Raw genomic sequence first — 20,784 nt, forward strand, 5'->3', positions numbered from 1 at the left:
TCCGACGGAACAAGAAGAAACAAATACGAGGAATATAACATTATCGCAGCAAATCGTTTCTCATACAGAAATAGAAAGAGAAGAAGCGATGAAAACTATTTCACAATTGTAAACCATTCTCGCGGAGGCTAAGAAGATATCATGAAGCACATCAACTTCTTACTTAGATTATTTCTCTGTATACAAATCTATATCATCAGATATTTTATTTAAACATGCTCTTGTTAGACATTAATAACTGACATTAATAAATTAATAATCTTTCAACTCTTGCTTTCAATAATTCGTATTGCCTGAAAAACTCCGGTCTAGTCTGTAAACTGAAATGCTTATCAGTTAACATTATAGTATAGTATATATAAATTAGGAGAAAGTATATAAATATAATATTAGATATATAATATATAATAATCATATATATATGTACAGCAATATAGCAATTAGAAACCAATCAGAGCTGAACTATCAGACTATCAATAGCCAGAAAGCTTTGAGAAGTGACATAGATAACTAATAAGAGGTAACAGATTTTATAACCAATAATAGATTAATAAAGATATCTTAATAAATAATACACACGAGGAAAATTAATTATGTAAATTATGTACGAAATTTAAGACTATTAAAAAGAAATGTAAAAAGAAAAGGAATACAAACTTATATAAATATTATTGTAATCATGTATATGCAATAAATTTTAATGTGAAAGCTAACTTATAGTGTCAATATATTTCAAAAAAATATCGATATGCTAATTTTATTCTAGAGAAATTACTAATTAATTCGGTAATATTATTATATCTCTATGCTCAGACAGATACATTTCTATTACTTACAGTTCGAAACTTGATCGTCACTGTTAGGTAATCGACAGCACCCGAACATTTGTATTCATATTAATGCTTACAAATGTTATTCGCAACAAACGTCGTGAGATCTCGATATTTGCAATAGTATTTCCGTAACATATCTTTCTATTTTTGAAAGATGGAATCAAAGAAAGAAGAGAGAAAGACAGAGAGAGAGAGAGAGAGAGAGAGAAAGAGAGAAAAAAACAGCAGTACTAACTTTAACTTTATTGCATAATGGCCAAGTGCCTTTGTGTCTCGCAATTTATATATAGACACGTCGATTCTAGCTCAATTTTAACAATAAGTAGCAATCAGTCATAAAGACATCTAACGCGACCATGTTCAGCTGTGCTTGATAAAATCGCTGAATTATCGCCTTTACGGCGCCTGCCATGCTTGTCGCGTGGCATGGAACTGCTTTATTATGATTGTACCTAACATTACGCAGTCAATGTCTGTGTCATTATCTCGTCAGACGAAAAACAAGTAACCTAGAGACGACGTGATGATAATTTTAAAGCCACATTTTTTCTTTATTTTCTGCTAAGTATCTTAGGATATTTTAGCATATATGTATAAGTGTAAATATATATGTATTATATAATATAATTATAAGTATAATATACATATAAGCAAGGTTGGGTAATGCTAGGTTAAAAAATTAAAAGTTAAATTAAAAAGTTAATTAATTTCAACTTCATTTAGTTAGACTCAACTTTTTAACTTTATATAGTTATATTTTATCGGTAACTGTTAACTTTTAATTTGATTTTTTTTAAATTAATATCAGGATGGAATTATACGAATTCTATATATTCGAATTATATGCTTATACATTCGTGTCCGTCGGAGATATATTTTTGTAATAAATAATTTCAAATATTTCATTTACACTTAAACAAAGAATAAAGAAGTTTGAAAACGATCCATTGTAACCTAAAATCACGATTTTCTCGAAAAATACGCAGAAGTGCAATTTACTGTTTTACAAGAATTATTTTTTAGTGCCCTAGAATAATCACGCAAAACTGACTTAATCAAAATCCGTGAAATATATATATGGATTCTCTCCTTGTTAATTAAAAAAGTTAACTTTTAATTTAGTTTTTAATTTTGTTAAAAAAAAGTTAACTTGAAATCAAGAGCTAAAACAAATTTAACTTTCAACTTTTCAATTACTTTTTTTCATTAACTTTTAATTCAATTAATGTCACTATGGATTAATTTTTATTTTAACTAAGTTAAATTTTCAAGGGTGTTAACTTTAATTTAACTTAATTTAAAAAAAAGTTAACTCAACCCTGTATAAGTAATAAGAATATTTAAAGTGTTTTATATAAGACAATTTTAAGCAATTTAAAGTATATAAAAGACGACATAAATATGTTATATACTTATTTATACATTTATTATATATTTATCAAATATAAAATTAATTAAATCCGATTATATTCTTTGTAATAGAAGTGAAAAATAAATATTTTCTTTAGATTCAAGAGATCACAAATAATAATAATTATGACGAAGTTCCACGGTCAATCAAAAAATTCCCTTTAAGAATATATCTCATGTTTTTTTGTAATTTTTGAATCGCCCAGTTAATATCTTTGACGTCCGCCCCTTAATGTATAGCAGTGAAAGCTAGGTGTGGAATAAGAGGCGTGACAAATCGCAGAATTAGGTCGACCAATGCACGACACGACGACTCGCGTGCAGATAAATGCGTACACACGCGTACACACGCGCGAGCGGCAAAACCGCCACTCGCGATATATGCATCTCCCTCCTATCTTGCTACTGCATCGCATACTTGAGTGCATTAAAAAAGTCTCAAGTTGTAAAATAATACAGAAATATATTTTATATCAAATATATCTTGAAACTAACGTGGTTCTAATATTAACACATATAAAAAATAAGAGCATAAAAAACCACAGCACAAGTTATAGTTTGTGATATTTAATTATTATTACATTAATTAAAACATTAAACGACAATTGACGTTGTAACATTACTGTATGAAGCATCTTCACATATAAAAGAACATGTTTATTTAATTACAACTCTCGACTGTTGAATTTAATGTCAACTAGATGTAACTCTGCGTTTAAGAATATTATTGAATTACTGAAGATGGCCAGATTGTGGCCGAAACGTTTAATGTTTTAATTAATGTAATAATAATTAAATATCACAAACTATAACTTGTGCTGTGGTTTTTTATGCTCTTATTTTTTATATATTTTATATCATTTATAATGTATATAATGTATGATGATAGTTCATATTTAAAATTTCATCATGACAGAGAGAGCTATGAAGTTTATTATGTTTTAAAAATCATAAAAAAATCACCTAATATAGAATTGTGGATTACTATTATAATACTTTTATCTCACAATCAATAACTTTTTCACTTTTTTTATATTTCACTCATTAGTACGAAATAAATCCAAGTATAAGTAAATGACAGAATGACGTATTCGTTATAGCTAACCAGCAAATTAATGCGCTCCAGTATACATGCATATATGTGAATGTACGCGTGTACGCTCGCACGCGGGACCCGTGATTAATCCTTGTACGCACGCCCATAATTCGCCCCTGAATTGCCTTGTAAACGGATCGATCCAGCGGATTAAATGAAAGCTTTTCAATGCGACTCCCGGTCTTATCTATCCGAGTCCGTGTTATTATTCCTGACACCCAGGCATAAATTGATATGTATATATACATACACACATATATATATATGAATTGCACAAATATATATAGTTATAATTTATATTTATAAAATAAAAAACCGGACAAGAATAGATGCTGCTAACTGTGTGTTGTTATTCACAAAAGAGATCTTTTCTTCTTAAAAATTGTATGAATTTATTTAAAAGAAAACAATATTAGTTATATAATCTTCCAAGCAATACATCGTACGTTTTAGTTAGTCTTCTAACTATCATCAGCAGTGAAAATTAATAAGTTCACAATACATACTTTAATTAATATTATTATATAATTATATAATACTAATTAATATTAATTAAAATATGTATTGCGAACTTTTTAATTTTCATTGTTGATGATAGTTAGAAGACTACCGTACGATGTATTGCTTGGAGAATTACTTAACCAATATTGTTTTTTTTTTTTTAATTTAAACAAGAAGAAAAGATCTCTTCTGTAAATAGCGCACAGTCGACAGCACCTACTTCCTTGCTCGATTTTTTTATTATTATTTTTAATAATAAAATCATCGGGATGTTTACCTTTCATTGATTATATATATATATATATATATATATATATACATATACATGTATATTGCGCATCCAAAGAATAGTTTCCTAGTAATTTCGTATTTTATTTCCGATGGCTTTCATAGTTGTTAATTGATGCATTCTACAATAAATAATATAATCCAGCGCCATTTAACGTAATTTGAATCGATTTGATTTAGATCGCGGTATGCAAATGATTCGTCGATCGACTTCAATTTATTTCGAAAAATGTTCTAATGACTAAAGAAGGTAAGTTGTAATTGCATCTCTATCGCTAAAGTAAATAATAAAAATATTAGCAAGGCAACATCGCGATATATTTAATTGGCACACAAAAATTTTGTGACTAGAAAATGCCATTATATTAACTATATCAGGTGACTGAACGAAGAAACATTTATATTGTATAATTATATAACTTAACGTTCATGATGTTCCTTTAATGCGAGTTACGAGATTTCAAGTAGATCTAGAAACGAGCGTTGTTCGTTCCTTGTGCAGGTAGAAGTTAGCTCTTCTAGAAGACTAGTCAAACTAGTGTAACACGAACGAGGACGAAGGCGAGCGAGGCGAAACTATTGTTGTTCGCGGTCGGCAACAATACTGGCACGCTTCCTTTGCCACCGCGCGAAAAATAATCCAGGCTTTGTCTATGATATACAACGCAATATGCCGCAATGCAGACTATCGCATTTTGCGGCGTACAACATCGTTTTCAGAATAAACCCACGTTCCCACACTGTCCTTTTGCTCGTTACCGAACACTACATTTCCCGTCATACTAAACCGATGTTGTGTCGCGCGATACGTCCAAGAATAAAACTCATAAGGTATAAAATTAAATTAGCTATTAATTTCAAGGATCCTATGAGCATTTTTCTTTTTTTCTTTTTCTTTCTCATGAAACTGTTATTACATTTTCTGTATTTGTAAAATTTCACACGTATCCCATTAAAATTACTTTACATGCAGAATTTAAAAGCTGTTACATTCCTGACTCCACGATTCTTTTCTTTAATGACGATTTTCATCACTAAAAATAGATTTTATGAAATAACATCTGTAGATCATCGATTTATGCTACAGGAAGTAATAACGCCAGATGACGATCCCTCTCTTTACTTTTTGAATAATTACCACGGCAGGAAGTACCGAAAACTATTACCTAAATTAACTATTCGCACTAAGTATTGAATAAGAGAGATCTCTTCTAGCTACGAAGACGATAAAGGGAATTAAAAGAAATTTATTAAATAGAAATACTTCCTTTCGTTCCGCTATAAGCCTGGACGTACACAACCTGGATCTATCACACTCAACAGATGGTAGATGACGAAAATGTCTTGCATCATTAATTAGTTTTAGGAACCTACAACTCAAAAACACAAATACTAAAACCTAATCCAGAATCGACAATAATAATCCTAATCCGACCATATGTGATATAAACAACTCCTTCGCGAATATAACTACGTCTTTCGCGAACATGGAATGTTCAGTTATAGTTACATTCTGTAATCAGCAAGAACTTTACGTCTCATCATTTTCGATTCTTTACATTTATGTAAATCCTGTTCTGCCAAAACGCGTTCGAATTAGTCAATTTTCTTGAACCTCGGATCAGTCGAAGTATTTTAGTTGTTTTTAAGGAAGTGAACTGATCCGTCTGACGAAATACCTTTTCATCTGGGATCCTAAACGAGAAAGCATCCTCGCAGGAAGTATAATTTTTTATTCTTCACTCGACACATTAATTAATAAATCGTACCGTGTGATTTTTCTTTTATACCGATATATTTAACTATGTCTTTTTATTGTTTTATTTCCATTTTTTATTTTTTATTTTTATTGCTTGATTCCTCAAGTCTCTAATTTAATTTCCTTTATCTACCTTTTTAAGAATGATAAAATGTTTATCGCGCTCGCTCTTCAATATATTATATATCTACGAGTTCTCTGACACATTTGATGGATTTATGCCCAATTTCTTCACTTTCAGATAAGTTGCGAATAACTTTATCCAGGAGATATCTCCATGTAATCTGGAATAAAGTTATCTAAAGGTGAAGAAAGCATTAATGCCATTCAAATCGATTATCTAGAACAGGCCTGTCCAATTTGAGCTCTGGAGCCAAAATGCAAAGCTATCGATGCAAAAAAATTCGATGTAGGTGAGATTTCGGGGACCGTAAAGCGTCGATATGTATCTGAGTGACGCTTATCAACATTTTACAGTGCCTAAAATCTTACTGACATTGAATTTTTTGCATCAATGACTTTGCGTTTTAGCTCCGAAGCTCAAATTGGACAGGCCTGATCTAGAAGTTTACTTCAGCTGATCTTTTCCAAATGTTCCTTTTGCTATCTATAGAAGTTCGGCAGATTTCATTCTTTCTAATTTCTCTTTCAAATTTCAAGTCCTTTCCCTCTTTCTTTCACTTTCCCATTTTAAAGGCTAAATATTTTATGATTCATTAAAATGCGAATAATCCATTATTTTTAATAAAGTTCCCTTAAATATTATTAAAACCGGTAGTATTTCGTAATATTGACGTAACATTCAAATAAAAACGTATTTATTACTATAAAATAAGTAAAATTCTATTTTCTCGTATATAAAAATTACACGTTGAGATATTAAAATATGTATTATATTTGCTTAAAATTACCAAACCCTATTTTTACATTAATTTACATCAAGTATTTGCAAGTCAGCTCGGCAGTTTATATCGATTATTAATTCATTTATATAATTACCAGCTGGCGTGTACCGTAACCCATTACGACCGAAACGCCTCGTCGTCATTAAACTATGATAACGAGGCCTCCGGGGAACGATAAGCCGGTGCTTAACGTAACTCCTTTTACTCACTCCTTTAACCTAACTTAACCCGATATGCCAACACGACACCTGCCCCTGAGCGAAATGTCGATTTTTCGAATGGCACATTGAAATTTCTTCGAAGAGCACCTTTGTGCATACTTCATCGGATCGCCCTGATTGCATCTCCGAACGTCATGCGCGATATTTTAATGATTACCTGCTTTGTATCGAGTACTTGGAGTCCATACGCGGTTATTTCGTCGAAAGAAGATCCTGCACGATAAAGCTGCACGCGAACATAGTAATTTTAATATAGAATAGCTCGTGCGTAAAATGATTACATGTGATATGTACATTACAAGGTATTAGACACTGAGTGTGTCTGGCTTTAACGCTTTAGAAGCTATTGAAGCTACGTCGAGATCGCGGTGAAAGTTCGCAAAACTGCGAATAATAGTAAAACATCCTAATTACGCGAATATCGGAAGAAAATGCAGATCGCCGTATCCACTCTATCTGCCGCAGTGCGACGTAGAAAAAGTTAATGTCAATCGATGGAAAGCACGTCGTTACGCGGCGATTATTCCGCGGAATCGCTGTCGGCGTGAACAAGCGCGCGAAATGTTTTGCCTTTTCGAAGCGTCGTGATTTTTTTATTAGACATGCCATTGTAGTCCCTCGACGAAATGGAAGACGAGGATTTCTACATCTGGAAAACTGCCGCTTGTTCACAGTGTGCCGCGGCACACTGACAAAAAAGCACCGTGACTCGATGCTGCGAAGAGAAATCAGGCGACAGATCGATCGACGGGTGGTAAAGCCACACCGTCTCGGTGAAGACGCGGTCTTCTTAATCTCGTCCTCGCTTGCGCCCTGCTGTTCCTAAGTTTGTTTACTATTTTTGTCAGTCGCGTTGTTGCTGCCAAAGCCAGATCTTGTTCCATCGCGAAATTCATTTAATGCGAAAAAGCGTGCTAATTTATCTTGTTGCGCGTAAATGGATAACGTTCGTGACCGCGACGATTTTTTTCTTTCTTTTTTTTTTTTTTAGGACAGCCGCGCCTAATTGGATCACCCACGTATCGCGGAATCATCTGATGCCCTAAAAAGTCACCCGCGTCGTAGGAGGTCCTCCCGAGAATAGATTTATTAATTTCATGGAATTGTTTTTCATGGATCCCTGGGATTGCATGTGAGAATCGCACGGTCTGATCAAGCGGAACCCCCACAGGCCGTGCCGAATCTCGGTTTCCCGTTCTCTAAGTCGGACGATCTTTCACCAGAGATCTATTTGACTCTAGTCTCAAGTGTCTAAGATGTTGCCTAAATTTAAAAAAAAATAGGCAACCGTTAAAAAAGAAAAACCTGATACAATTGACATAATTATGAACAACAAATAATCGATCTTTTAATTTCTACAACGAGATGACTTTGCGAAGCTGCGATTCGTCGCGAGTGACGATTTCCGGGTACGAGCCGTCTTCGCGTCTACGGAGAGAGCGTGCATTGTGTGCGAGACAAAATGTAAGAAAGGAACCGGCAAGAAACGCCAAATCGGAGCAACGCGAGCAGCGAGGTCAGGAGGCTGCCTGTCTGGGTTGAATGGCAGCATTTAAAACGGCTTAAAGTCACCGTGGACGTAATCAGACCTGTCGATCTTCGGCAGCGCCCCGTGCTCGCCATAATCCCCCAAGCACGAGATGAACACGTTGGGACCTCATTCAACGAGGCCTGGTCGACGATGCGGCCGGTGTTCCTCGACGATCCGAAGAGGATCTCCGCGCGTCGGCACTAATCATTGTGCCCCACGCGATATGAGCCCATAATAAGCCCACGTCGCTTCCATCGTTGTCCGGTGCCGATATAAGAATAAAGACTGTCCGTCGATCGGCCCGCTCTGGTTTTCTCTTCTCACCTCCCCCTCGAAGAATTGGAACCCTCTTCGTCACCCTACGTCTCGAGCCTCTCATTGTAATCATGAATCGCGGTACTGGAACGTACTGATACACCATATATACATGGACCGTCGTGTTTCCTTGTCATCCCATTGCTGGCCGATATGAATCCCATGTCTGTGCAACAGATAAGATCGTGATCGATGGTACGTGCGATCGATATTTCGCCCTCGCGTCTCCGTTTGGACGTCTCTCTCTTTATACGTTTTTTTGTATGAAAAATTAGGTTTCTCCAGCGAGCTCTTACGCAACTAGATATACCTAGCTCGTAATCAGAATTAAATCACTTGGAAAGTCATTTATGTAGCAATAGTGGAGCAAAGCATCTTATGATGCGTATATAATAAGAAATAGAATGGACGAGAGTGTTGCCATAACGCTGCGAAAAGCGAGCGTTCACACAAAAATTAGGGTCGCCTCTACGATTGTAATCGCTGTCGTAACGCAGCAAGGGCCGGTACCACAGACGCAAGAAGTCGCCGCCGTACAGGATGTCGGGATAATACACATTATAGTCCAGCCGTCATTACGTGCAAGTCCACCGTCCTGCGATACGTGCGCAACGCGAACCGGAAGGACGACTCCCGCGTATCTGCTTTTCCTGCATGAATGAAATGTAATTTAAGCTTACTCAAGCACCCGTATTTTCATTCATCCCGCATTAAGGTACGGACGCTTCTTGCAAGTTTCTGCGCAACGCCGTTTCATCCGCAGCGGACATCCACTTAGACATCGTCGTCGACTGCGATTCTTTCAGACGATTTTTATTTTCACTCTTTTTCGTCTTTATTCGGGAACACCTGACGAGCATTCGCGACGCTGAACCGCTGTCGCGAATCGTTACAGAAGATTTGAATCGCTCCTCAGGTGGAAAGCGACTCGGCAGCCTTTAATTTGACGCGACGCGTCAAGGTAACGTCAGGGGCAGGAGAGAGAACGGGGCGTACGGAAAGGGGCGGGAAGGGGGTAAAAATCGGTGAGGAATCATGGCTGGATGCACTCCCTCCCTGTGTTCACGCACTTTTACTGTCGGCCAGTATCGGTATTGCCCCTGCATTTTTCGAAGAGGGGGAGACTGTAGACTGTGGACGACCGACCTGTTGAGCGCGTCGTCGTCGTGTCGAGTCGAATTGCGTGTAACGCGATGTACATAGCGACTGCAATGAAAAATTGCAGCAGCGCTTTTACAACGATTACTGCTCAGTTGAGAAAAACTCGCTTCGCGACCCGTAATTCGCCGACAAAGAACATTCAATCGCTTCCGATTGAAGCCTCCTCGTTTCTTCCGATCATAAGATCGTGACGACATATGTATCATTTCGAAGAGTTTGCGTTATGTAACACATATAAAATATGAAATAAAAAATATATGTACTGATACACAGAATATTTAAACATTCGCAAGTCAAAATACTAAAAAAGTTTTCATAAACATTAAGTAAAAAAACTTATTTATAAATTCCCATTTTTTATAGTTTCTAAGACATAAGAGTTTATATATAGATTATGTCAATTATAAACAATGTTTAGATAGTCTCCTGTGAGTATAGGTGAATACGCTTGAAGTGCGCACTTATCAGCACTCACTAGATGTTATCGCGACTCACAGACACGTGACTATCTAAATATAGACTGTAATTGGCCATATTTAAACCCTTATTATCTCAAAAATTATTGTAAAAATTAAAATAAAAATTGACAAATTTTTTTACTTAATTTTTCGAGAACTGTCTTACTATAATATTTTGAGTAGCAAATTTTAAGACATCCTGGCACACTGTAAAAAATAAAATGTTAATTCTAACTTATAGTCATATAGTGGAGAGAGAGAGAGACTTTCTGAAAACTTCAGAAAGTCCACTATACAATTATAGATTAAAGTTAACATTTTATTTTTTTATTTACATATACAAATTTTTATTAACATAATTCAGACGTTTTATTCTTCTCTTTAGAAGATCAGGATATGTATTACGGAATTGTTCAGAATGGATTCCGGAATTATTCTGAATAATTTCATAATACATGCCCAGCACTCTTTTGATTAGGGATATTTATTTCATTAGATGAAAATCGTGCAGGTAATTAAGAGAAATGCTTCGCTTTACACTTGTCTTATTTGAGCTAATTTCTTCCGGTTGTCAACGGGTAGAAATCAAAACAAAGCATACTTTCTTGAAACGTGCCGTTTGCGGCGCTCCACTTTCTCTCACGCGCGTCTTTTTTTTTTTAATGACACTCATTAGAATCATTTATAATGGTCAACGACCGCATACACGACGAACGGCAAATTACATTTTACATAATGTCATCCCTACTCGCGAGTAAGCGCGTTCATATAAAAAGAGAGAGAGCGCGGCTGGACAATCGATTGACAGTTTGTTACTCGATACGATTTCCGAAGATGACCAAGTTAGCAGTCGTTGCGATCGTCCTGATGGCGAGCACTGCTTCTCAGTCCCAGAGGATAATTAGGGAAACACCTACACGATCAACAGGTGAAAGATATATAACCGAATAAAATTAACTCATTAAAAAATACTTATTATTAGATTTACATGCAACCAGATTTTAATTCTTGATTAACTCAAACCTCTTCATCTCATTTGATCACAAGATGAGAACACGGCTGTCATCAGAGACATTCTGCAGAAGATCTCGAGCGGGGATTCGAACGCGAAGGATGACGCGAAGCTCGTCGAACTCATTAAGCAGGAAATCGTGAGGACCGCGGAAGAAATTAAAACGCCCACAGGATCGATCGATGCAGCCGCTAAAAAGGCACAGAAATTGGTATCCGAATTGACCTCGGCGTACACAAACGCTATTTACAAATCCAAATCTCCTGAGGATGGTCGAGAGAATTTTACACGCTTCCAGAACACCGTCCAGGCGATCGTGGAATTCATCAAAAATGGCCAATTCTTAGCGTAGTCTAAAAACAACTATTTTCTTTCGCTATCTATTGTAACCTGACGTATTTATTCGTTATACACGTACCTGTCTGTCATCAACGTCACAAATGTATCATAGAAAATCAATAAATATAATTAGTGAGTTAATCGTGCAAAGTACACACCGTCTATCCTTTCTCTCTTAAGCACGTGTGACTTATGATAATTATATTACATTAAAATTAGGTAATAAGCATCGATAATATTTATAAACCCGAGAAAATTATTTATTCCGTAGACAATAGAAAAAAGAAAATAATTTTTAATTTATAAGGCCGCGCGCCCTTCGGCGATCGTTTGTATTATTTTGCTGGCAAGACGAGCGCGAGCGGTGGTAACGCAGAATTATTCTTGCTGACGTACGACTCAGAGGCGGACGATCCATTGTAAAAGCGGCGGTGGGCTCATAATCTGGCGATGTAGGATCTCTCCAACCCGTGGGGCTGACCGGAACTGCGCCTATGCTCTTTCGCCGGAAGCGCCGCTGCCACATGTAGTAATATAAATTATAATGCCTTTACGGTTTTTCCTTTTGTAGATTTGCATTTAAAACACCGGAATGGCATTGTCGTCGAAATCGCCGAACGCAATTTTCATGGAAATAAGAAAGCTATTTCTCTCTGCAGCTCTCCCGCCGATACGCGATTCTCGCGACTTCCTCTCAATCCCTCATTTTTTTCCCTTCTTCCTTGCCGCGATGCGCGAAAAGGAGAAGATTCGCGCGCATCGCAATAAGACACAGAATTCGATTCGCATCTAATCGTGCCAAGGCTGATCAGAGATCGCGGCTTTCACTGTTGGCACAACAAAACTCTATCTGCGAATCTATCGCGGTGATTCCTCGCCTCGTCTACCGCTTTCGGGAGAAAGGAAACTTTCCATTCAAAGGATATACGTAATAATTGTTCGCGAAATACGCGAGTCGCGTTGCTAGCGACGAAAATAAAATCGTGACGCACGCGCGGGCGTGCGAGCCGGTCGGCGGCCATCCATGAAAGTGGAAACCTGGCTCGTACGAGAGGTGGATGGATGACCTCTTTCGATTCGCATGTAGGACGCAAAGGAAAATATGCGTGAAACGTTTAATCGCGCCAGCCTCGATATTTCACTTTGTATTTGCACTCTCTTATTCGATGTGACATTTAGATCATTCCTTTCTAGCTCTTTCTTTATTTTAGACGTATCTTTTCTCGTAATACCTTCAATGTATTCTTTGATGATTATCTAGCACATTCTGTAAAATATCAGTGTTGATTTAACACCATGCGGTGTCTGTATAATTCTCTGTATGTTGATGTCAACGTTAATATCAACATGGTATTAACCTTTCGTGGTCACACCTCTTGAAAGTTCCGTAATGATCACACCGGGATCAAAATGATCTCAAAATGCGTTTAATCGATTGCCGTGTTCACAGTTTTCGTTCTTTGAAGTAAAAAAAAATTACTGAACGTAGTACTTCAAACATTATTGTGGAACTTAGAAATATCAGCAGCTTTATAAAGATTTTTATTTTAACATATTTTTTTTTAAATCGCAAAAGTAAAGTATGAGTTTTTTTACTCAAAAAATCATAACTCTTTAATTTTTAATTTTTTTTTATAAACATTCATGGCTATATATACAGATATGATAGTTTTAGAAAAAAAGTAATGCAATAGTCCGCGTTCCAAAAATTTATTTATTCTAAAAAATTATTGTACAAAAAAAATTATTAAAATACTAATTAAAGATGTATTAATTATAGAGATATAAATCTTCAACATTTTTTGGAGTCAAATTGACTCCAAATGAGACAAAGAATTAATATTAATATCAATATGATATGAATTTAAAACTCCTAGTGTTTATATCAACATCATTATCGTGTGAATTTAAAATGATACCTATGATGTGATTTTAATAATGATTAAAATAAACATCAAGGGCTTTAATCCACATCACATTGATGTGAACATTAACACCAACATGGTAATAATTAGATGTCCCGTGGAGTTAAATCCATACCGATATTTTTTAGAGTGCATTATCTCTACTAGCAACGCAGTGAGATATTTTATATCTGTTTATCTGTTTTAAAATATCTATTGCCTACGAGTAACACAAATTCGAAGTTCGCTATCCTCACATTGTTTCGTACGCCGCGTCGTCTAAAAACAATGCAAGACAGTGCTAGATTTTATATAGGAGATTGATTCGAGCACGAACTTACAAGAAGCACGGATAATATAACGCCAGAACATTTTGTTTTGTTACGCGAAGGAAGATAATAAACATTGGCTCGACGTCATCCTGCGTGCTACCGACTAAGATAGCTGCAACGACGAAACAATGCGGCATTGTATATCGGCAGCCTCAACCGCCAAAGCCAAGCACCGTGCTAAGTCATGAACGACGTTACACGACACACACGCTTGTAGATTCCTGAATTTCCGGATCAACCCTCGATCGTCGCACGCTATACGGAACCCCAATCTGACCCCGTTACGGTTCGTAAACGTCCGAAAGAGCTCGTTCTTTGAACGAGAATCTCTTGTAATTGCGTAACGTTTGCGAGAGTTTTTATTTATTTATACATCGTCACGCGTAGAATCTTTTATGCCATATCCATCTCCTTCGGCTTTTCATCCATTGAATAAAAATCGTACGTTTCCTATAGATTTTTCGACACAAACGCGTAATGTCAACGAACACGGAGTGTTCGAAACGAGGAGGAATGTAATTCCAGGGGGACAGAAGACAAGTGCACGTTGGAACTACGTTTAACCGCGATACCGATAAAGAGTTTGCTTGCTTGCTTGCTTGCTTGCTTGCGCGCGGCGGGAGCAACATTCCGCGGGGCATAACTCGAGCTGGCCTCGAGCTCACGAACGGAGACGACGGGTCACGACGCCATGTGTGCGGCCTTACCAACCACACCCACTATCTATTTATTTATGTCTACCTCACAGGCTTTTTACTCGTGCCGTCAAGCTTTCATTGCTGCGCGTGTTGCGTCGTGAACAATCGACGAACTGGGCCCCGCGGCCCCTTCGTCCGTGAAAAGTCCCCGACGATGACGACGACGACGACGACGACGACGACGACGACGACGGCGACGAACAAATCGTGGCCAAGCGTACACGCGGGGACCGATCGGAAAATCTACCACCTGCGTGCCCCGCAGTTGCGTCGTACGGTACCTATAACTTCGTATCTCTACGGCATTGCAACACGTGGAATCCCCGCGGATGATTCCAAGATGCGGTCCGTATGCGGTCGCGCACGGTTTAAGTATATGCAAATGCACGCGCTTTAGGGGTTCCGCTTGGGCATGAATTCCTGGAGTTAAATAATACAAATATTAACTAACAGAAGTCACTTAACAGGCCGATTTACCGTTGCGTCGTATCGAACGAGCGAATAACGATTAAAAAAAGGAGGGACCGAAACGTAATAGATATATTGTGTATATAAATATTCTGATATATGAATATATATAATTTTAATTCTAAACCCACCAGCTTTTCTATTCTGTTAATTTTAAATAAATATTGTTTATTAAGAAATAAAATTTATTTTATACTATTAATAAATTCGTATTGAAGCAAACACGATGACAAAAAGAGAGATCGAAACATAATTCAGAAATTGTTTAAATTACTGTCTCATTTCACCGATATAAAAATACGTATAATTTTAATTCTAACACACGCAGCTTTTCAATTTTGTTAATTTTAAATGAATGTTGTTTGTTAAGAAATAAAAATCATTTTATACTAATAATAAATTCACATACGCGTAAATTGTTGCATAAAGAATATACATTTATATAGATCATGTAAAAATACGAGGGGGATGGAAAAATTCCCATGTTGATAAGACCTGGTCAAAGGAGTCTGTGGTTAAAAGCGGTTTCAGATCATCAACAAATGGTCTCCGCACAGATATATTTCGCGCACGCGGCTTCCTCGTTTATATCTCAGGTAATGCCGCTTTGTATCTTGCGGAACGTTTATCGGACGGCATCGCGTCCTCACGATCCTGCTGAATACAAATATGAGATGCCTGCGGCATAATTTTTTGTTCATGACTACTCGAGTTTTTGTCACGCGCTCTTTTTACGAGATTAAAGTAACTGCGTTGAATAAGTTAGATAAAGTTCATTTTAGAATTGCGTAAATGTAGTTATAAGTGATTACAGTTGTAAGAATTAAAGCTCTGGATATACCAAAGTAGCGCAAAGGTCCTCCATTTTCGACTTACTAACCATATATATCAATAATACTAAATGCTTATTGGATTACAGACCATTAAATCCAAAATAGCGGTCGAAATAGCCAATAGAAAAGTTGTCGGCATTTCGGCTTAGATAAAAAAGGCTTGCGTTATTTTGGTATATATCTAGAGCTTTAGTACACTAAAAGAAAAGATTGCTGTAACAATTTAGATAGTAAAATGTGGCATAGCATTTTTAATCAACTGCGGCAGTTTTTGATTGTAACAGCAAATTTTTACTTGCGTTAGCCTATCCGCAATGTCAGTATATGATTTCGATAGGCTGACGCAACTAAAAATTTGCTGCTACAACCAAAAACTGATTGCTGCAGCCGATTAAAAATGCTACGCCATATTTTACTATCTGAATTGTTGCAACAACCAATCTTTTCTTTCAGTGTAAGAATTGATCAACCACGAATATTCTTCTCATAATTGACAGTAACTGATCAAAACTAATTCTTATACAACTACAATCACTTACAACTACGCAATTGTGAAATGAGCTTATTCAGTGACAATTGATTTGATATTCTGGTAGTAATAACACGATTTGATCAAAAAAACAATTATTAAGCACTACTGCAGGAGAGAGTTTGCGCGCGATAATAACAAAAATTATGCACTAAGCGTGTAGGATAGCCGACGATTAAAATCTTGGCAAAAACGCAGAATCTCGATGTGCAAGTTACCGTTTCTGACTGTCGGTTTCCGGCGCGTTCGTTGCACCGAGAATCGCACATACGCGGTCGCGATGAATATGATTTTGCCATCGTCGTTCTGATATATTAAACGCCCGTATAAACGTAAATCTGGTGTTCGATGAGCGGCAAATGTATTTAGAAAGCACAGAACCGGTACGGGCATATACGCATCGATTTTTATCGGCTACCAAAAATAATCAGATTTCTCGCTTTAATTCGACACCGTCATTTATCATCGAATATACGTTTCGCATTGTGACACGAAAGTTACCGTCGATATAAACGATAATACGTCGAATCTAATAGCGTTTTTCCTTGGCTGCGCTATTGCTCACTGAGTGCATGTTAAAACTATTGTTAAACACTTATTTAATCTGAGTATAAAAGTGAAAGGCGAATATTTCGAATTGTAAAATATATATTTTACTTAACAATACAATGAAATGTTATGAAATGTTATGAAAAATATAGGACTTTTAATTTTAAAAACAATACAAAGATTTTATAAAGAACATATAAGAGTCAATTTAACAATTCTAAGTGTAAAAAGTTAAGATATAAAAATAAAATGTAACAACAATAAAATGTATTGAGAAATTTACGCTTTAATCTAACCTGTTTTTGTACTTTAATTTTTATTAAACATACATCTTTACATCAGTTCGTGTTCGACAGCTTTAACATGCATTCTATCTGCAGCCAAGGGAAAAACGCTATAAAGTGTAAAACATATGCGAAAAGACAGATGAATTTTGTATTATTATTATTATTGCGAGACCTGTAATATTTCTCTCTTCGCCATCTTTTAATTTTTGTAATTTGAAATTCATCTTTTTTTTTGAATGTCATTGACTTCAGGATTAAATTGGTATTCGGTAGAAAACGGTCAACTTAACGATCGCCGGTGCCTTAATTATCACCCACCCCGACATTTTCTTGGATGTTTACCGTTACTTAAAACGGTACCCGCTATACAAATACAGCACGCCCGATGATTCGCCTCTGCCGCCGCATTAAAGTCCGCGACCGCTAATAAACGCACATTCCAGCACTTTGTGTTTGAAGTAGCATCATTCGCTGCATGTTGCAACATCGTAATCTCAACCAGACCAGAAAATCAAGAGCATGCCTATCTCCTTTGGCTCTTCGTTAAAAAATAATGACGTCGCCGTGGTTTGAAACGTACTGCACTCGATAATAGCACTTAGAAATAGATAGCGTTTCGCCAGCTCACCATTTGTGTGTATATATTTGATATATCTTAAGAGGAAATAGCTCCTTCTTCTTTTATTTTATGCGAAATTGCAAATTTATTGAAAGTTATGGAAAACGTAAAAATATTCAAATTCTTTGCTTTATCTCTTCGCTGAGATCTTGAAAAATGGTAAATGTAACGGATTGAGCGTTATCCGAAATCAATTTCCATATTCTTAACTTTCGCGCGTTTTCCCGATCCAGTTATGCAGTTAGTATGAATTTTCTGAAGCGAAACAAGCTATTAATGTTAGAAATAAATGACGTTTTGTTAGCTCATTATTTGCGTGCACAGAGACTTATTTGATTCATCCTATAGAAGTATCTTTTTCTTCTTCATTTTCTTCTTTTATGCAGCAATGAAAATTATCGAATGTAAAAATGTGAACATTCTTTCCTTTATGTAATACTTCTTCGTTGAAAAACAGTAAATGTAAAGGATTAAGTATTATCCTAAATCAGTATTCTTAAGTTTGACGTATTCACCCGGTCCAACTCGTTACGTAATTGGTATCCTGAAGCGGAACAAGCTAATATCAGAAACAGATTATTTTGCCAACTCACCATTTGCGTATACAAAGTCTTATTTGATATATCTTAAGGAAATATTTTTTTCTTCTTTATTTTATCTGCAAAATTGCAGATTCAATGAAAGTTATTGAAATGTAAAAATGTGAACATTCTTTCCTTTGTGTAGTATTTCTTTGCTGAGATCTTAAAAAATGATAAATGTAACGGATTAGCGTTATCCTTCCGATCCAACTCGTTATGTAGTTGATGCTAGTCTCCTGAAGCGAAACAAGCTGCTAATATTAGAAATAGATTGTGCTTTGTCAGCTCACCATTTGTGTATATAGAGTCTTATATTTGATAAAAGGAAATAGGAAATAGGTTTTCTTCATTATTTTATACGAACTTGCAGATTCATTGAAAGTTATCAAACGTAAAAATGTTCAAAGTCTTTCCTTTATGCAGTATCTCTTCATTGAGATCTTGAAAAATGGTAAATGTAACGGATTGAGCATTATCCTAAATCAGCTTCCGTATTCTTAAGTTTCGCGTGTCCTCCCGGTCCAGCTCGTTATGTTAGCCGGTGCGAGTCTCCTGAAGCGGAACAAGCTGCCCCTGGGGACGGAAATTAACAGCTACCTCCGACGAAGTGCGCGCGGTCGTGCGACCGCCTATATTTCTTTTCTCTTTCTGTATCTCTCTATCTCTCTTTTCCTACGGTAGCATCCCCCGCGATAAATTCGCGCTCGGCAGCGTCTTTATATCGGCGGTTCGATCGCGTTGGAGGCGGCGGCGGCAGCGGTGGCGCGCGTTCGCGCACGCGGTGCGCTTTTTAAATAACTATAATGAGGGCAATTATCTTGTGCGCCGACAAGCAGAGTGTGACGAGTCGTTGTTACATATTGCGGCACGGAAGATGATCGCCCGAAGTGGATGGAAGAGGAGTGAGGGAGGAGTTAAGGAGGCGGAAGGAGGTGGTTGAGGGAGGTAGATAAGCAAGAGGGGGAGAAGGGAGAGAAGAAGAGGGAGGAGGAAGTGAAGGCGAAGGAGAAAGAGGAGGTAGCGCGTGGCAGGCGGACCCCCTGTCTTCCTCTCCCACCTCCTTTCCCCTTGTCCTCTTCTACCTTCGGTAGCACCACCGCCACCTCTACCACCCTCGCCACCCGAGACTTTAACTACTTTCTTATTCGTTCGTTTTAGCCCGGCCTCGCAGGAGCCTCCAGACATAATGTGCCTTGCAGCTCCTTACGCATGCTGAACGCTAACCTGCCCCCCTCGCCACCACCCCCTTCGGCTTGCCATACCGCCCCCTTCTTCTGTTGCCTCCGCTGCCTCCACCGAGGCACTCGTTATATTCTTCCTCCCCTTCTTTCTCCTCGGAAGACTGTAGCCCCGAGAGGAACTGCGGGTCAGAGACTGCGAGGCATATTCAACGCAGACTCGTGGCTCGTGCCTAGATCCATTGGCGTCCAACTCTGTCGGGAATTACGCGTAGCGTGACGGCGGCAAGATGCACACGCTCCGTGGTTTCTCGAGGAAGACGAGAAAACGGACCCGAAAGTAACCGCGAGAGGAAAACCGACATATCACAGTCGCTCATTTTTTAACTTTCTGTCACAAATTGTGATAAAAGATTATTTAGAATATCGTTCAATATATATTATATATTATACATTATATTAAATGTATTTATGTTATATATTATATATTTATACATTATATATCTATATATTATATTTTATATATTACATATATCTATATGTATGTGCGGGCATAGTTTAATAGGTCAGTGACTTTTTAAAAGAAAACTATGTTGAAAAGTGAGTCAAACTTTAGTAAATAAAAAAATTGAAAAGTTAACTTATTAAACTACTTTTGGTATATATATATATATATATGTATGTTTAATAACGCGCGTGCATCAAACTCATAATGCAAAATACTATATAATGCAATTACATAATGCAAAATACTGATATATATATATATATATATATATATATATATCAGTATTTTGCATTATATGGTTGCATTATATAGTTGCATTTAATAATCATTATTAAATGTAGTTCAGTATTTAAATTATATATATATATAATATATATATATATATATATATAAAATTTAAATATTGAAACATCTAATAATGATATTATAGAGATACGATGAAATAATAAATTTGCATTAATTCGTCGTT

The 20,784-nt window shown here is 36.6% G+C and overlaps 2 protein-coding genes across 2 annotated transcripts in view; one reads left to right on the plus strand and one right to left on the minus strand.

The window, feature by feature from the left end:
• Positions 1-20,784, minus strand: part of sv (paired box protein shaven) — a 184,244-nt gene that overhangs the window by 156,462 nt on the left and 6,998 nt on the right. The window lies entirely within an intron of this gene.
• On the plus strand, positions 4,881-15,301 carry LOC105151101 (hypothetical protein). Its single transcript, XM_011064623.2, has 2 exons — positions 4,881-11,406; positions 11,526-15,301. Exons 1-2 carry the CDS (start codon positions 11,166-11,168, stop codon positions 11,840-11,842), a joined length of 558 nt encoding a protein of 185 aa, XP_011062925.2. The 5' UTR covers positions 4,881-11,165; the 3' UTR covers positions 11,843-15,301.

Source organism: Acromyrmex echinatior, chromosome 9 (genome assembly GCF_024713525.1).
Source record: "Acromyrmex echinatior isolate Ae372 chromosome 9, ASM2471352v2, whole genome shotgun sequence".
Classification (NCBI taxonomy): Eukaryota; Metazoa; Arthropoda; class Insecta; order Hymenoptera; family Formicidae; genus Acromyrmex; species Acromyrmex echinatior.